Source organism: Lithobates pipiens, unplaced genomic scaffold (genome assembly GCF_037356315.1).
Source record: "Lithobates pipiens isolate NorthernLeopardFrog02 unplaced genomic scaffold, aLitPip1_a1.2 Scaffold_28, whole genome shotgun sequence".
Lineage (NCBI taxonomy): Eukaryota > Metazoa > Chordata > Amphibia > Anura > Ranidae > Lithobates > Lithobates pipiens.
In genome coordinates this window covers 73,619,798-73,638,496 of record NW_027507789.1, presented here as the reverse complement: position 1 = coordinate 73,638,496, position 18,699 = coordinate 73,619,798, and the positions used below count along the sequence as shown (strand labels likewise).

General features: G+C 41.0%; 1 protein-coding gene across 2 annotated transcripts in view; it reads right to left on the bottom strand.

The window, feature by feature from the left end:
• The window catches only part of LOC143935487 (histone-lysine N-methyltransferase EZH1-like), a 598,044-nt gene that overhangs the window by 55,960 nt on the left and 523,385 nt on the right, over positions 1–18,699 (bottom strand). For both annotated transcript variants that reach the window (XM_077459407.1, XM_077459408.1), the window contains exons 19-20: positions 16,306–16,387; positions 12,270–12,350 (exon numbers count right to left, since the gene is read on the bottom strand). In XM_077459407.1, the coding sequence (XP_077315533.1) occupies positions 12,270–12,350; positions 16,306–16,387 (163 nt within the window). The remainder of the gene's footprint in view (positions 1–12,269; positions 12,351–16,305; positions 16,388–18,699) is intronic.

Genomic DNA, 18,699 nt, shown 5'->3' with positions numbered 1-18,699 from the left:
CGCATGCGCAGTAGGGAACCGGGCAGTGAATCCGCAATGCTTCACTTCCCAATTCCCTGACAGAGGATGGCAGCGGGGGCAGCAGAGAGACGAGCGATTGTTCGTCATCTGCCGCCGACATCGCTGGACCCTGGGACAGGTAAGTGTGAATTTATTAAAAGTCAGCAGCTGCAATATTTGTAGCTGCTGGCTTTTAATATTTTTTTTAAAGGTGCAGAACCACTTTAATCCTTGTATTTTGAATAACCAGGATGTTTCTTGTGCCATGACTTAACTTTCAAGGTATGCGAGAAGTTAAGTTAATGACCTTATCCAAATTTTACATATGTTTGACAGTTCATGGTACTATATCATTTTCTGTTAAGCCAAAGTCAAGGGTCATTCATAAATGTAATCTGACATCTAAAATAACAATATACATTTCTAATTATATACTGCCCCTACTGAAAACTATATGTAGGGCACTACAATTTCCCTATAGGTTTGTTCAAGAAATGACATATATTTTAACGTCATTCATGACATGAGGGGCATTTCCACATCCACTCCTGGGTGGGGAGGAATATAGAGGGTTTACACATATGGTGAGAGGGGAAAATCTAGAGAGCTTGAAAATGGAGCTTGGAGGGAGATCTTGAGACGAAGAGACGAGACGAGAAAAACACTACAGAAGAATGTAGGAGTGGGGGAGAAGTCCTTTGGGACACCCAGCTGATACTTCTCAAAACAAAAGTTTCTTACACCACCGGTAAACTATAAATTTTCTATTCTATATATTGATAGTTGAATCATATTAGCACATACATTACTAAAACCATTTAAACTTTGTAGCATATTTGAAATTGTGTTGTTTCTAACTGCAGTACGAAATGGTTCTTTTTCAAATATAGAGAAATATACATTGTATATCAAAATAACAAAAACTGACTTTAATAGTCTTATCAATGGTTTTGTTATGATGTATGTTTAAACATAAAATTCATTAGAAAATTATTTTTACCGTAAATAAGTCTTGATTAAATTATCAAGCTCTGTGCGCAGTATAAAAAAATTTCCGTGCATTTTTAAAGTGTAAGCTTGAAGGTCTTTGTTTTGAGAAGAAATCACATGTGTTAAATTCAACACCTAGTTTGTTTTCCTAAGTCTGTAGAGCCACGGAAAGCTACCATATATACTCATGTATAAGCCGAGTTTTTCAGCACATTTTTTTATGCTGAAAAAGCCCCCCTCGACTTACACTTGAGTGAGGCAGGGCTGGCAGAATGGGAGAAGGAAGGAGCGGGTGCAGGAGAGCTCCGTGGCTGAACTGGTTTCTGGAATATGTGTGAGTTTTTATTGAGCTGAAGTTTGGGCTCTTTGCTGCCCCCTCTGGTAAATTCCTAAATGTGCACCACTCGTGTCCCCTGCACAAGAGCTGGGATGGGACAAGGAACATCACCTAACAAGTAAGGACTGTTCTACAAGGGGGGGTTGTGTGTGCATCTGTGTACATGTGTCTGTGTGTGTGTGTGTGTGTGTGTGTGTGTGTGTGTGTGTGTGTGTGTGTGTGTGTGTGTGTGTGTGTATGTATGTATGTATGTATGTGTCTGTGTAATTTAACAGTAGCTGCTGCATTTCCCACCCTAGGCTTACACTTATAAGTTTTCCCATTTTTTTTTGTGGCAAAATTAGGTGCCTCGGCTTATATTCGGGTCAGCTTATACTCGAGTATATACAGTATTTACCAAGTGTTGCTAAGTCAAAATTTACTAAGACATAAAGTGTTGAAACTAGGTATTTTGTAACAAGAACTTGTGGTAAAATTTCTCATCATCTGTATCACCCATATATTTGAAGTTATATCTTTTTGTATTATCACCAAATATATTCGATATTATTTCACACTGAATTTTTAGTTAATAAATATATCTTTTTTTTATATATATATTTTTAGCACATCACTATATTCATAGTTACATAGTTAGTCAAGTTGAAAAAAGACACATGTCCATCAAGTTCAACCACAAAAAATAAAAAATAAATAAATAAAATTAATAATAATATCATACAATCCCATATATCCAATTCTATATCCACAGTTGATCCAGAGGAAGGCAAAAAACCCCAGCAGAGCATGATCCAATTTGCTAAAGCAGGGGAAAAAATTCCTTCCTGACCCCCCGAGAGGCAATTGGATTTTCCTCGGATCAACTTTACCTATAAATGTTAGTACCCAGTTATATTATGTACACTTAGGAAATAATCCAGGCCCTTCTTAAAGTAATCCACTGAGCTGGCCAGAACCACCTCTCCAGGGGGTCTATTCCACATTTTCACAGCTCTTAATGTGAAGAAACCTTTCCGTATTTGGAGATGAAATCTCTTTTCCTCTAGACGTAAAGAGTGCCCCCTTGTCCTCTTTGTTTACTGTAAAGTGAATAACTCGACACCAAGTTCTCTATATGGACCCCTTATATATTTGTACATGTTGATCATATCCCCCTTAATCTCCTCTTATCAAGAGAGAATAAATTCAGTTCCTCTAATCTTTCCTCATAGCGGAGTTCCTCCATGCCTCTTATCAGTTTGGTTGCCCTTCTCTGCACTTTCTCCAGTTCCCCGATATCCTTTTTGAGAACTGGTGCCCAAAACTGAACGGCATATTCCAGATGAGGTCTTACTAATGATTTGAACAGGGGCAATACAGGAAAGGACTTTGGAAACCGCAGCTTGGCATTGCATGCTATTATTGAGCTTATGATCTACCAAAACCCCCAGATCCTTCTCCATTATGGATTCCCCCTTCATTCAAGTTTTCAAACTAGCATGGATAAACTAACTTGAATTATTTGTTTGATTTGTGAAAAAAATGTGAAAATTTCCTTAACCACAGGTTTTTTGCATAATTCCATAAATATAATACTGTTTTAATATTTCAGTATAAACATCTGACATATTATGGAGGCACTGCTGAGATCTATCAAAGTTTGAAATAAGGAATATAATTGTGGAATTTTACTGTCAATTTCTCACCTGGATTTTGTCCCACAAAGCGCAGTGCCAGAAAGTCATTCACTATCTTAAAGACTTTCTTTTAATTGAATGGCCCAAGTCCCTCACAGATTTAGAAAAATGAAGGGTAGTGTTTGGCAACCCGAACATGCTCATTGCAGAGCATAAAGTGTAAGGTCCGGCTCAGTCTATCACCTTTTTAGGCATCAGTGTAGACACCCGCACCATGCAAGCCAGCCCAACAAGTTGTCTCGGATAAGGTCAGTCATTCATGCCTACACCCGTTCACAAGTTTGTACCAAGAAGCAACTACAGTCCTTGCTAGACATGCTCAATTTTTCAATGAGGATTATTCTTCAGGGGTGTTACTTCATCTCACGACTTCTGGTTTTCCTGTTGCAGGCACAGGACTCTGATCAATCCTCAGATTGGACCAAGCAGCGATCGCTGTTCTGGCTATGTGGGACGAGTTTTTGGAAAACTGGATTGATGTGTCCATGTTCATCCCAGTTCATCCCAGTAGCATCTGCCTCCTTTCCTTATGTTGTGATGGATGCAACGGCCTCCACAGGCTTTGCGGCAATTTTTGACCCTCACTGGTTCGCAGGACCGTGGCCACAGGAGATTCTGCTGATCCCTGGATTTAGTCAGTAGTTGTCCTTGTTTAAACTCTATCCCATAGTAGCAGCAGCTCAGGTTTGGGGCCATACCTGGAAAGGTCAAACCGTAGTCGTCTCCACAGACAACCTGGCCATGACTGAAATCATCAATAAAGGCAGGTCTAAGTCCTTGGCCATTATGTACTTTCTATGCAGGCTAGTGAAGACATCCCTACAGTACAAGTTTAACGTACACTGTACCATTATCTCCGGCAAGTGCAACATCACAGCAGATATGCTGTCCCGCTCTAACTTTTCATTATTCTTTCATCAGAACCCCAGAGACGACCTGACTACATCTCCCATCCCACCTTAGTTGCAGCCGACTATGGGCTGAACAGCCACTTAGGCAATTCTGCCCAACTGATAAACCAATCTCTGTTCCGCAACATGTTAAAGGCCTACCACACTTACTGCAGGTTTCAAGTCTCGTATCCCAGTGCAGGGACAGGCGACATCAAGCATATCCTGGCTTTCGTGTCATATTGTCACATGGCATTGGCATTATTCCACAATACCATCAAGCTGTACTATGTCCAGCTTTTAACATTTCCTGTCCTTACAGGACCCCAAGAAGCCTTCCCTGTTCACGGCCCATACGGTCAAAACTATTATTACAAGGTATCCAGAAGCACCAACCAATGGCCAGAGGCAAACGCTTACCCATTTCAAGTGCCACGTTTCAGGACATGTCAGCTATTCTTTTGCGATCTCCCTTCGGGTTACTGCCCAGCCTGGTTATCAAAGCTGCTGTGTACTTAGATTTCTATGGGTTCCTGTGGCCAGGCGAGGTCACCTACAGGGGCCCCTGTTGCCAGGTACTGCGCAGGTGTTACCTGTTCCACCTCCAAGATAATTCCATACTACATCTGGCAGTGTCCAAGACCCAACAGACCAGCGGGGGGGGGGGGGGGGGGTCGATGTTAAGTTCTTCCTGAAGCTCAACGAATGGTGCCCAGTAGCGGTCCTGGACCAATTGGTGATGCACCTGCCTAGCCAGTCTAGTAGCAGTCCATTTTTACCATTCTCTACCAACCCCCAAGCACTAACCAATTCATCAAACACATCCACATTCTCCTGGTCAACTTAGGCCTCAACCTCAGCCTATATTCAGGGTACTCCTGCACTGAAGCGGCTTCAGCTGCCTCTCAGCACAGTGTGCCAGATCATGTCATCAGGAGGTTGAGGAGCTGGAAGTCTGCTTGCTTCTCCCGGTACATCCAAACCCACAGGTCAAAATGTTGCAAGCTTTTGCCAAGCTTGCTTAATAAAGTAACATGTTCAATAAACACTTATTTCCCTATCTTGGTATTTTTGCCCCCTTTTTTGGCACACCTCAGGTCTGTGTTTCATTATGAGTCTTGTGGCATTTTTATGTGGTTCTGTGTTTGTCTCGGTTCAAGGGACTTCAATCAAACATATATAAATAAATCAAGTCCATAAAGTCCATAATATGAAGCGTATCCAGCACCAATGTGTTGTACTATCACCTCATAGATGCATGGCCATAACGTGTATAGGAGCGGAGCCAAGCTGGTTACATTTAAAACAAGGCCATTTGAGGGTCAGGTGAGTCCATGCAGTATAGAGGGGAATAGCAGTTTGGTGTACCCATGTTTCTGCTTATACCTGTATCATAGCACTATTTATGTGAGTGGATTTTATCTTGGCATATTAATAAAGCAATTTGTACACAAAGAGCACTATCAGTCCTATAGTGTTTTGCATGTGACCTGCATTTGAAGGAGGGGAAAATAACATTTGTTTTGACCTTATTTTTTAGGAGTCAATACTGTGAGGTGAAAGTTTATTAGGAGGATTGGACGATATTAATGTACACTAAAACACATTGGTGGTGGATGCACTTCATGTTATGGACTTTATGAAAATTTATTTATTTTGTATTATTTATATACCATTGCACTGCATCAATTATTTTGTTTATGTATGCTGGAGTGTAGTGAAAGCACTTTAGATGTTTAGCTGCAATTAAGGGTATATTCCACATTGTTTACAGATTTGGTACGGTCACCTCATATACTCACTGCGCTGATTTTGGTTTTGGTTTTCCATTATATTCTACCATTTAACAAATTCCCTTTTAAAGGGGAACGGTCCCAAAGGGGCCGAGGAATTTTCTGACTGCCTCCAGTCTGCATAGAGGAACAACAGGTATAATGGAAAGGTCTTTGCGGTTGTAGAAGCTGTAAAAGACCCAAGGCTGGAGACAGAAGGCTAATCCTCCTAATGCAGAGTAATGTGCACTACATCAATAAGGGCCACAACTATCTCTTGTAATTTTGTGGTGATGGCAAGAGACTGTGGTGCCTCAATAATAGTCTCTTCACAGATAGACTACTGGGACTCTGAATTTGAGATGATCACAGCAACTAGTGACCTTGCCTGTTTTAAGGTCTCAGGAAGTTCAAATATAGACTACACAGGAGATGACCCTGGCCTCTGTGGTTAGTATCCATGAGCAAATAGGTGAATTTGGCCACATAGTCTTGAGTGAATGCAGTAGAGATCCCTGATGACAAGGTAGGGGACTCCTCTTCATCTGACAAAGCTGAAAGTTATTCCAATGTTTTAGAACCTATAACTACAGGACCACTGGATTCCATACTACAGGCTTTGGTGCCTGGATACCAAGTAGGCACTTCAGAACCATTAGAGAATATGGGCTGGGGTCATCAGAAGCAGCAGGACTGTCTCCTTTTTAAATATGAACAAACCTGTTGTGACCACATGGTGGTAATGCAACTAGGCTCAAAATGTGAGGCAAATCCTCAGGTGCTTACAAACCATGTAGTTAGTGACTGATGAAGGCTGGAGATGACAAGGTAACTTTTACCAGTATTCCATGTGTGGAAAGTGCAAAAACTGGAACACAGTGCCAAATGTCACATTCAAGGCTAACCCTGTAACATCCAGTTCAGCAGTGTCCGGGTGGAGCACTTCAAAGTCAAGCTGAGGAAAGGCTGACTTGGATAGCTGCCATGGAGATACTGCACTTTTTTTCTCTTTTTTGAAAAAAAAAACAATCTCCTCTGGGCGATCAACATACAAGTTAAGGATTATTCCTACCTGTTTTTGTTCTTAACCACTTAACGACCGCCGCATGCCATTGTACGTAATCACAATGGCATGTACAGGCACAAGCACGTACATGTACGTGCTTGCCTTCCAGCGGGTGGGGGGTCCGATCGGACCCCCTCCCGCTGGATGCGGCGGTCCGTTTCGCTTCAGGAGCGATCCGGGATGAGGGGATGGCCGTTGGTTTCTGGCCATCCCCTCTCGATCGCTCCTGGCGAATGAGAAGCTTCCTCCCACTGTGTATTGTATACACAGGCAGGGAGGAAGTGATGTCATTCTCCTCGGGGCGGTCTTTTTGACCGGACTACGAGGAGAAGAAGACTAAAAGTAAGTGCACCAAACACTACACTGACACTAACACACAGGCACACAAACCCCCCCCCCCCGATCACCCCCCCGATCCCCCCAGTCACAGTGTCACTGATTGCAGTGATCATTTATTTACTGATCACTGCATTCAGTGTCAGTTGTAAAAGTAAAAAGTGTCAGGGCAGTTAGTGTTAGGTCCAGGGTAGCCCCCTACCACCCCCCAATAAAGATTTAACCCCCTGATTGCCCTTAGAGTTAACCCTTTCACCCCCTTTTGCCAGTGTCACTAAGCGATCATTTTTCTGATCGCTGCATTAGTGTCGCAAGTGTCGCTAGGTAGCTAGTTATTTTTTTAGGTTCACCGCCAGGTTTTTATAGCGCTAGGTACCCCGATATACTACCCAATAACGGTTTTAACCCCCTGATTGCCCCTAGTTAACCCTTTCACCCCCTTTTGCCAGTGTCACTAAGCGATCATTTTTCTGATCGCTGCATTAGTGTCGCTAGGTAGCTAGTTCTTTTTTTAGGTTCACCGCCAGGTTTTTATAGTGCTAGGTACCCCGATATACTACCCAATAATGGTTTTAACCCCCTGATTGCCCCTAGTTAACCCTTTCACCCCCTTTTGCCAGTGTCACTAAGCAATCATTTTTCTGATCGCTGCATTAGTGTCGCAAGTGTTGCTAGGTAGCTAGTTATTTTTTTAGGTTCACCGCTAGGTTTTTATAGAGCTAGGTACCCCGATATACTACCCAATAACGGTTTTAACTCCCTGATTGCCCCTAGTTAACCCTTTCACCCCCTTTTGCCAGTGTCACTAAGCGATCATTTTTCTGATCGCTGCATTAGTGTTGCTAGGTAGCTAGTTATTTTTTTAGGTTCACCGCCAGGTTTTTATAGTGCTAGGTACCCCGATATACTACCCAATAACGGTTTTAACCCCGATTGCCCCTAGTTAACCCTTTCACCCCCTTTTGCCAGTGTCACTAAGCAATCATTTTTCTGATCGCTGCATTAGTGTCGCAAGTGTCGCTAGGTAGCTAGTTATTTTTTTAGGTTCACCGCTAGATTTTTATAGCGCTAGGTACCCCGATATACTACCCAATAACGGTTTTAACCCCCTGATTGCCCCTAGTTAACCCTTTCACCCCCTTTTGCCAGTGTCACTAAGCGATCATTTTTCTGATCGCTGCATTAGTGTCGCTAGGTAGCTAGTTCTTTTTTTAGGTTCACCGCCAGGTTTTTATAGTGCTAGGTACCCCGATATACTACCCAATAACGGTTTTAACCCCGATTGCCCCTAGTTAACCCTTTCACCCCCTTTTGCCAGTGTCACTAAGCGATCATTTTTCTGATCGCTGCATTAGTGTCGCTAGGTAGCTAGTTATTTTTTAGGTTCACCGCCAGGTTTTTATAGTGCTAGGTACCCCGATATACTACCCAATAACGGTTTTAACCCCCTGATTGCCCCTAGTTAACCCTTTCACCCCCTTTTGCCAGTGTCACTAAGCGATCATTTTTCTGATCGCTGCATTAGTGTCGCTAGGTAGCTAGTTTTTTTTAGGTTCACCGCCAGGTTTTTATAGCGCTAGGTACCCCGATATACTACCCAATAATGGTTTTAACCCCCTGATTGCCCCTAATTAACCCTTTCACCAGCGATCACCGTATAAGTGTCACTGGTGATGCTGGTTAGCCAGTTAGTTATTTAGGTTCCCCGTCAGGTTTTTATATAGCGCCAGGGACCCCCATATACTACCTAATAAAAATTTGAACCCCCTGATTGCCCCTAGTTAACCCTTTCACCAGTGATCACCGTATAAGTGTTACGGGTGACTCTGGTTAGTTAGTTTGCTATTTATAGCATCAGGGCACCCCCCATTTATTACCCAATAAAGGTTTAACCCCCTGATCACCCGGCGGGTGATATCAATTAGGTTTTAGGGTCAGAGTCTGAGTCGCCCCAAGCAGCGCTAGGCTAGTGTCAGTACCGCTAACACCCACGCGCAAAGCATACACCTCCCATAGTGGTATAGAATCTGAACAGATCAATATCTGATCTGATCAGATCTATACTAGCGTCCCCAGCAGTTTAGGGTTCCAAAAAAACGCATTGTTAGCGGGATCAGCCCAGATACCTGCTAGCACCTGCGTTTTGCCCCTCCGCCCAGCCCACCCAAGTGCAGTATCGATCGATCGCTGTCACTTACAAAACACTAAACACATAACTGCAGCGTTCGCAGAGTCAGGCCTGATCCCTGCGATCGCTAACACTTTTTTTTGGTAGCGTTTTATATTTAAATCTGGAAGGCAGTGCTTGGTTTTCGGGGTCCCGTACGTGGCTAGGCTCCCAAAAAGTCCCCCACATGTGGTATCCCCGTACTCGGGAGAAGCAGCAGAATTTATTTTGGGGTGTAATTTGACTTATGCCCATAGCATGTGTGAGCAATATATCATTTAGTGACAACTTTGTGCAAAAAAAAAAAAATTTAATATTCCTGCAACTTGTGGCAAAATATAAAATATTTCATGGACTCAACATGCCTCTCAGTAAATAGCTTGGGGTGTCTACTTTCCAAAATGGGGTCATTTGGGGGGGGGGGGGGTTTGTGTTATTTTGGCATTTTATGGCCTTCAAAACTGTAATAGGTAGTGAGGAGTGAAATCAAAATTTTGCACCCTTAGAAACCCTGAAGGCAGTGATTGGTTTCGGGGTGCCGTACGCAGCTAGGCTCCCAAAAAGTCCCACATATGTGGTATCCCCGTACTCAGGAGAAGCAGCAGAATATATTTTGGGGTGCAATTCCACATATAACTATGGCATGTGTGAGCAATATATCATTTAGTGACAACTTTTTGTAAACTTTTTTTTTTTTTTTTTGTGTCATTCAATCACTTGGGACAAAAAAAAAATATTCAGTGGGCTCAACATGCCCCTCAGCAATTTCCTTGGGGTATCTACTTTCCAAAATGGGGTCATTTGGGGGGGGGTTTGTACTGCCCTGCCATTTTAGCACCTCAAGAAATGAGATAGGCAGTCATAAATTAAAAGCTGTGTAAATTCCAGAAAATATACTCTAGTTTGTAGACGCTATAACTTTTGCGCAAACCAATAAATATACGCTTATTGACATTTTTTTTACTAAAGACATGTGGCTGAATAAATTTTGCCCTAAATGTATGACTAAAATTGAGTTTATTCGATTTTTCTTATAACAAAAAGTAGAAAATATATTTTTTCTCAAAATTTTCTGTCTTTTTCCATTTATATCGCAAAAAATAAAAATCGCAGAGGCAATCAAATACCATCAAAAGAAAGCTCTATTTGTGGAAAGAAAAGGACGCAAATTTCGTTTGGGTACAACATTACATGACCACGCAATTACCAGTAAAAGCAGTGCAGTGCAAAATTGTAAAAAGACCTCTGGTCCTTAGGCTGAAAATTGGTCCGGGGCTAAAGTGGTTAAAGAAGAACTATATGCAAAACCTTTTTTTCATTGCATAGAGTAAGGAAGGATTATAACCCCTGACAGTTTTTTTTGCAGTGTCCAATTGCAGAGATTTCTCTTCACTTCCTGTCCCATAGCCAAACAGGAAGTGAGAGGAAATCCCTGCAATTTAAGGGAATTCCTTGGGGACCCCAGATCACCAGAACAGGTGTCCTCATTGGAAGACTTCCCCTCTTTTACTTTTCTGGGGATAACTGCAAATTTGCTGTTTTCTTTTACTTTCAATAATGGTAAACAGGAGTAATTGATAGGGATTCACTCCCTAACGGGCACAGGCAGCAATAAAAACTGACAGGTGTTCTAATCCATCTCCCCTCTAAAAAAATTTTTAAAAATTGCCTTTAATTATACTTTAAGAAATAGCTGTTCATTGGATGTAAATTATAAATTGGAGGGACTGGTTCATTATAATTACCTACTGTGTTCTGATGAGGAAAGTTGCAGTGTCTGCATCCCTTCAGCAGTAATTAAACCTTATGAAGTATATTCCAAAAAATGACATTTCTGTTGTAAGGGGAGGCCTAACACCTGATTTGCATAGGTGCAGACTTCTAGGAAAATCAGTGAGCCAATCACATAGCAGGACTTGAATTCCCAGGAGATTAGTGTTGCAGATTGAAACAGGTAATTTTTAATGACGTTAAATTACAAAATGGCTTGTGTAGCAATTGTATATGCTATATTTTTTACCACCAAAAATGGAGTTAACGTTTGATGTTGCAATGCATTGAAAGTGCTTGTAAATGCTTACAAACCACTTTTACCTACAGGTAAGCCTAGATTAAGGTTTACCTGTAGGTCCAGGGAATATTTCCTAAACCTACACGGTTTAGGAGATATTTACAAAAAGTGAGGCACCGCTGTCTACGGTGCATGCGCCATAGACAGCGGCGCGCAGGCGCACTGGGCATGCTGCTGCTAACAGAGATGTGCTGTTAGTTGCGGTTCCCGTGCGCATGCATGGGAGTGATGTCATTGCTGCTCTGGTGCTGTGAGTGGCCGGAGTAGCGATACCCGAAAGAAGATGGACGCTCCGTGCTACAGGGGACATCGGTGACATCGCTGGCTCCTGTGTCAGGTAAGTGACACATAATGGGCTACTATGCGATTCATAGTAGCCCCTTATGCTTTACCTTTCCAGGGAGACAAAGAGGAAGTAAATCCATCAGGGTTTACTTCCTCTTGAAGAATCTCAATGGAGTTTAAAAGAACCTAAGGGTCAATTGAGGGGAAAAAAAGACTAGAAAAAGTGGTTAGACGGCAAAGATAAAAAAAAAGACATTCATCCTCCTAGGACACCAGTAAAAAGCTATAGGCATACTAGGTATAGGAGGTGTTATGCTGGGCTGGCCTGCGATTTTCTTATTTGCCAGTGTCTATTCCTTCTGCAGACAGCAGTATAACCAGACTGTATCTGAATTCCTGTATCCTTCAAGAGCAGAAAAAGGAATTCTCTCATGCATCACATCTTCATGTGGACAACCTACATGAAAAAACAAGCCCTGCTTGTCATGATCATAATAGGGATAGGGAGACTTCTCTTCAATGCTGTCTAGGCAGAAATAAAGACTCAGCAGGGGATCCAACTCTCCACTTAGTATAAATTCATTTGTTGTCAAATTTTGAGTTGTAGAAGGTATGTTGCCATCGTGCTGTATTTGGAAGGGAAGCAATAGCTTTTCTACAGTCAGTATATAATACAAACCTTTAGCGTAACAGTTAGGATTTACAGAGTGATTTGCAAAACGGATTTTATTCCCTTTTCTTGTGGCATCCACAACAAAATCTGTAGAGGAGAGATTATAGGAAAACAGTCATGTGCATTTTATTCAAAAGAGCTAAATTTTGAAGAATTTAATGAAAATGCATAATAAAACTAAATTAAGTTTTTAGTCCACAATAAATTAAACCATGTGACTTTACATAAAGCAAACAAGAGAATATAGGTTGATTTTTTATAAAAGGCTTAGAACATTACCTGAAAAGCAAAAATAGGTAGACAAAAAAAGAATCTTATCCACAGAGCCTTTATTAATATCACATTTCCGGACGGTCACCTGGAATGTTCAAGGATAGTTAAAACAAGGAAGGCTGAAGAAGATAGAAAGCGCTGCTTCAGGTCTGCCATGATAGCACTGAACAAGGAAAAAGCATGTCCCCAGACAGCCACGCTGCTGCAGAAATCCCCTTTATTTAGAGAATCGCCAAACAGGGTAAGAACATCAAGGAAATAGTAATAGAGGAACAGGGTCACAGGATTGTGCAGGTTTAGTTAAACAGAATATTCAAATACTTGCATGGGCACATGCAAGTATTTTTTTAAGATATAACAGCAGGAAGCAAATGCAAGGGAACACTGGGAGGGATTAAACCAGGGGTGTCCAAACTTTTTTCAAAGAGGGCCAGATTTGATGAAGTGAACATGTGCCAGGGCCGACCATTTTGCCTGACATTCTTTGAACCATTAAAATTCAGTCTAAGTTTGTTAGTTCGAGCACTAATACACTGCCCAACAAGAATTCTCTTGCCTCTGTGGCTGTGTGTGAGTAAAGAGATGAGCTTGGGCGTATTATTTGGATATACCATATGTATTGGCGTATAACATGCAACTTCACTTTAAGAGCGAAGTTTCAGGAAAAATAATTACATTTTAAATAAAGAACTGTGAAGCAAAATAAGGGTCAGTGCCCATCTGCAGATCCACATTGCTAAGACTGCAGCACCCACCATTGCCAGGAATGCACTCACCATTGTCAGGGAAGACAAATTAACTTGCCAAATCTGACAAGAAAATTGATGAATGCATGTCTCTTCCTCTGTATCAAACACATATAGTCGTCAATATACACATAATTGATTGATATAGTAAGATGATAACAGTTAAGTAAATGGTGACACATCTTTTGCAAGCTCTTATGGGAGTATATACCCCTTTAAAATCAATATTAAAATACAATTAATAAACCGAAATGATAAGTTAAAGTCCTTGTTTTCTTATAAGGACTTTTACATTTACATGTTAAATAATTACCTATATAGAAAAATGTATAGATATATGCAATGACTGTGCATAGGTTCTTTTTTTTTTTTTGTGTGTGTCTCACCACACAGGTCTTTCCGTGGTTTCCGGTTCTGGTTGGATGGTCGGGGCTCTTTCCTTCTCTATTAAACTAAAAAATGCGTGTGAGGTATGAGTTAAGCTGCAGCCTCCCTGAAAAAAAGACTCCACTAGTGGTGTTCAAAGAATTGGTAATCAGGCTAAGGGAAGTTGGTGCTGCTTAAAAAGTGTTTAAATAACGTATGCGTTTACCAACCGTGATAATACATGAAAAAAACGGGTATATAACAGTATACCTGAGTATGTTGTCTGTTTGGAACAGCAAAAAAATGTGTAATCACCCAAATAAAGTGAAACGATTAAATGAATATATAAAAAATATATAACTAATAATTATATCGGTATTGAATCCACTTAGAGGAAAGATATATATATATATATAGATATATATATATATATATATATATATATATATATATATATATATATATATATATATAAAATATATCCATTGCTATATATATATATCTTTTCTGGAAGTGGGTTCAATAACGATATAATTATTAGTTATATATTTTTTATCTATTCATTTAATCATTTCACTTTATTTGGGTGATTACACTTTTTTTTGCTGTTCCAGACAGACAATATACTCACGTATACTGTTATATAAAAGTTTTTTTTCACTTATTATCACAGTTGGTAAACACATACATTTTTTAAACACTTTTTTTAAGAAGCGCCAACTCCTTTCCTTCTCTGTCTCTGGGCCCGGAGAGGGAGGACTCCAGGATCTGTCCCTCCCACTATACCTCCAGCATAAGCTGGGGATCTCCCTCCACATCAGAAGCATTCAGTGGCTGACTCCAGGCGCTGGTGTCTGTCATGCGCGTGCGTACGACTACCACCAGGGGGGTGGTGTGCTGATGCATGGCATCACAAAGCTCAACAGATTTCCATGGAATCAGCGGCCATTGCCGGGATTCTCCCTGAACGCAGAGGAGGCCATACAGCTGGCCTTTGATTTATTCATAGCTGGAAGGGGAGTGCAATACAGGATGGGGAGGTTAGAAACTGATTCGCTGGTTCATACCTTGATTATGCACACAGGTGAGATAGGTTAGGGCATCAGCAGGCTTCTATATAAATGGCACACCCAGTATACATCCTATTCCTATGTGGGTACAACCCACTGGATGGTTGCAGGACAGGAGCATGTAGTGAAAGACAACTCTCAGTAAGTAACCATTTATCATCCCTTTCCTTTGAAAATATATTGCAATATGGTCAGTTTACCTGGGGATTCGAGATGGCTGTCTCAGCGCTCTCTGACTAATTTAGTCTCATATTATATATATATATATATATATATATATATATATATATATATATATGTGTGTGTGTGTGTGTGTATATACACACACATATATATGTGTGTGTATATACACACACATATATATATATATATATATATGTGTGTATATACACACACACACACACACACACACACACACACACATATATATATATATATATATATATATATATATATATATATATATATATATATATATATGGTTCTTTCAATGCAGCATTTGTTTTAATGGTGAGGAACTGATGATACCACTAATCTTGTGATGAACGTATAACTATATAACTAGCCGCCTGCTCTGACATACTGGATAAATCAACATATTACACACTGGATTGATAGGTAGTTAAACAAGGTAATTATACCCACTGAATGTAGCTTTACCTATATAGACATAGGTTATAAACTTCTGTACATATGTACACACCTGTTGTAGATTTATATCCCCAGGTGATGCATTTAATCTGGGAAATACATTCATTCAGCACAAAGCACAGGATTTGCATTAGTGCATAGAATATCCTTACAAAAACGTTGAAGGTAATTCATCTCTAGCTACATATCATACGCGCATTTGTGTCTGCTCCCACCCTTGCTAAATGAAGTATGACCTCTTATAGATAGAGTTGGACTCCCTGCCCACTTTCTGGATGGTGGACCACTGTGAGCATATCCTGATGTGACATTTTGTCTTTTTGTTCTGCCAATTTAAATATTTCTCGTATCAATGGTACAGTATTTTTGAATTTGTGTATATACAAGCTCTTTATTCCCAATGATGAGGATGGTATTGATGTCAATATGGCTAATATACTGTTTCAATATGTTATAGATGTCTGTATCCCCCTGAAGAAGATTGTATACAAAATTATGATTGAAACGCGTTGGGGTTACTGTAAACAGTAATATCCACAGCTATACCATTTGTGGATTTCCTTTTGTTAAATTTTATATAGACATCTAATATGTTTATTATTTTTGTGTACACCAGAGCTCTTATTGTTGTTCCTGCTTTTCCACATGTTCCTCTTCCCATTCCCTTTCCCTTTTGTTATTGCAGCTTTTATTGATGAAATTTTACCCACTGAAAATAAAAACGATATATTTTTATATAAAAAAAAGTATTTTTCATTACTTGTAAGCTGCCTATAAGCCATTGGGAGTATCTTGCTTTTTGTTACATGCATTATTGGGCTAGCAGCACATTGTTTATAATCAGGAGAGGTGGGTTCCACATTTGTTGTTTAAAACAATGCAACATTTGCAGCAACAATGCAAGTTTTCCCCTTTCTAGATTAAAATATATCTTACCATTGTTAAGATTGAACAGAAAACTTGACATGTATTTATCATAGACCTTCCCTCTTCGATCTGCTTCATCCTGGGAAATCAGCTGGAATAATATAATATTATAGCATTTTAGTCACTGTAGAGAAAAGAGAATTTTTGATTTACTGGTAAAATCCTAAGCCCTTGTACACACGGTCGGACATTCCGACAACCAAATCCGTCGGATTTTGTCCGAAACTGTTGCATACACACAGTCGGACAAAGTTGTCAGAAAATCCGATCGTACTTAACGTGATGGCGTTATTTCGTTAGGACGGGACTATGTTCAGGCTAGTAGCCAATAGCTTTGGTCTAGGAATTTGATCTGAGCATGCGTGGCACTTTGTCCGATCGGAATTCTCTACACATGATCGGACAAAGTCTGATCGGATCATGTTGTCGGAAAATTTTATAGCCCAGCTGGAAAACTTGGTCCGTCAGATACTCCGACGGAAACAGTCCGATGGAGCCCACACACAGTCGGATTATCCGACAACACGGTCCTATCGGACATTGTCCATCGGAATGTCCGACCGTGTGTACAAGGGCTTAGAGTACAGCACAGGGAACATGACTTTAGTCTTAATCATGGGTTGTATGCAGCTAATGGACACTGAAAAAAATAAATATGCAGGCAAGCTACCCTATAAAGCCCACACACATTTTGATTTTCTAGAAAGCAATAGGGAGATCACAAAGAAAAGGACCCGTATCCAGTACTGGACTTCGAAAAAAGGATTTTACAGAAAAGTCCAAACCCCTATTTCCTTGATTGTATAGTACAGGACACAAGACTAATGTTAACTATGGCATTTCCAAACATAGTCCAACAGAGGGTTGGGCAGCACAGTAAATAAAACGCTAAGAGGCCAATGTAACAATGGAAAAAAAAACAAAAAAAATGCAAAGAGCAACTTGAAGCAACTTACGCCCAAAACGTGTAAGAGAGATGGACTGACCAGAAGGAGTAGCAGCAGAGAGATAAAGTCGAATGTTGCATACCACATTCAGACAATGGAGAGAACTCACCAGAGGATAAACAGAAGCAGGGCAGAGAGAGGGTAGAACAATGTCCTGGTTAAGGTACAGTTACACCCCCCCCCCCCCACCCAAGAATTCGCTGACAGTGAGCTAAAGCCCACTGTCCACTGACATCACAGAGCTGCTCTAGGAGGACACTGCCAATTTTGGGATCCACACAGATGCCTGATGGCTTTCATGCATGGCTGAAAGCCTAAGCCAGCAGCTCCCATCCGCTCCTCAGCCCAGCATCACAGAGAGCACTGGAGGCTAGAGCAGAGAGCAGTGACTGACAGAAAATGAAGGGATCAGCAATCATGTGATCACTCAGTTCAGAGGTGGTGGGGGACAGCAGCATCAGATCATGCTGCTGCAGGGAGGTATGTATGTTTTTTTTGTTTTTTTTTGTAAGTCCACATTTCTGCCTTAATGTAGAACAAGAAAAAGTTTCTTACCAATGAAGGCTTACAATTCGGAATTCATAGTGTACAAGGGATGACTGTGAATGAATAAGAATTGACAGGGAAAAATACAGGAATAACAATTGGAGAGCCGAGATTAGATCAGTGGCGTTCCTCATGATTCTTAGACTGAAGGAAACAGGATGTGTCCAACTAAGTACAGACTGTGAATGGCAAGCAAAATACTCTATCAAGAATGAAGGTGCACTGTTCAGGATGTTAATTACCTAGCCTTGAGCATGTATGTCATGTTGGACAAAACCCACAGAAGTACCAGAGCTCTCACTGCGAAGGGGATGCTTGGGACTGGAGACACTCCAGCACAGTTTGTGGTTGAACCTGGAGGCAAGGAGGTCTACATCCAGCATGACAAGCCTGGGACAGTGTTCCTAAATACCTCAGAGAGAAGACCATGCTCTGGAGACCAGCCAGCGACAGAAAAAGGTTGCCTGTTAAATTTCCATGACTGGGACAAGCATAGCAGGCAGGGATGGAACATAATTCAAGCCCATGTCAAACAGATCCACGTATCTGTAATTTGTGAAACATGAACTTTTTCTCTGATGGTTTATAAAAGCTACCATGGGGTCATATCCATTCTGGGTTGGAAGCCCCCTTTTGCCATGATCTCAGGGAGGAGAAACTGCATCAGAGCAGTGCAAATGCCTGCCAATCCAATGGAGACAGAGACTGAAATCCCCGCTCGTGGCTTCAGGTATGAAGCTTGGACTACACTGTCAGGAAAATGGGGGATAAGTTGTAAGAGAACTCCAAAAGGACTCAGGATTGCCCTAAGCTCCCGATGAAAATGACTCTGCATATCAACTCCAAAGGAATAGGGTACACTTCTACATTGGCCTCAGGGAGTATAAGGGATACTCAGACCGACTGCAGA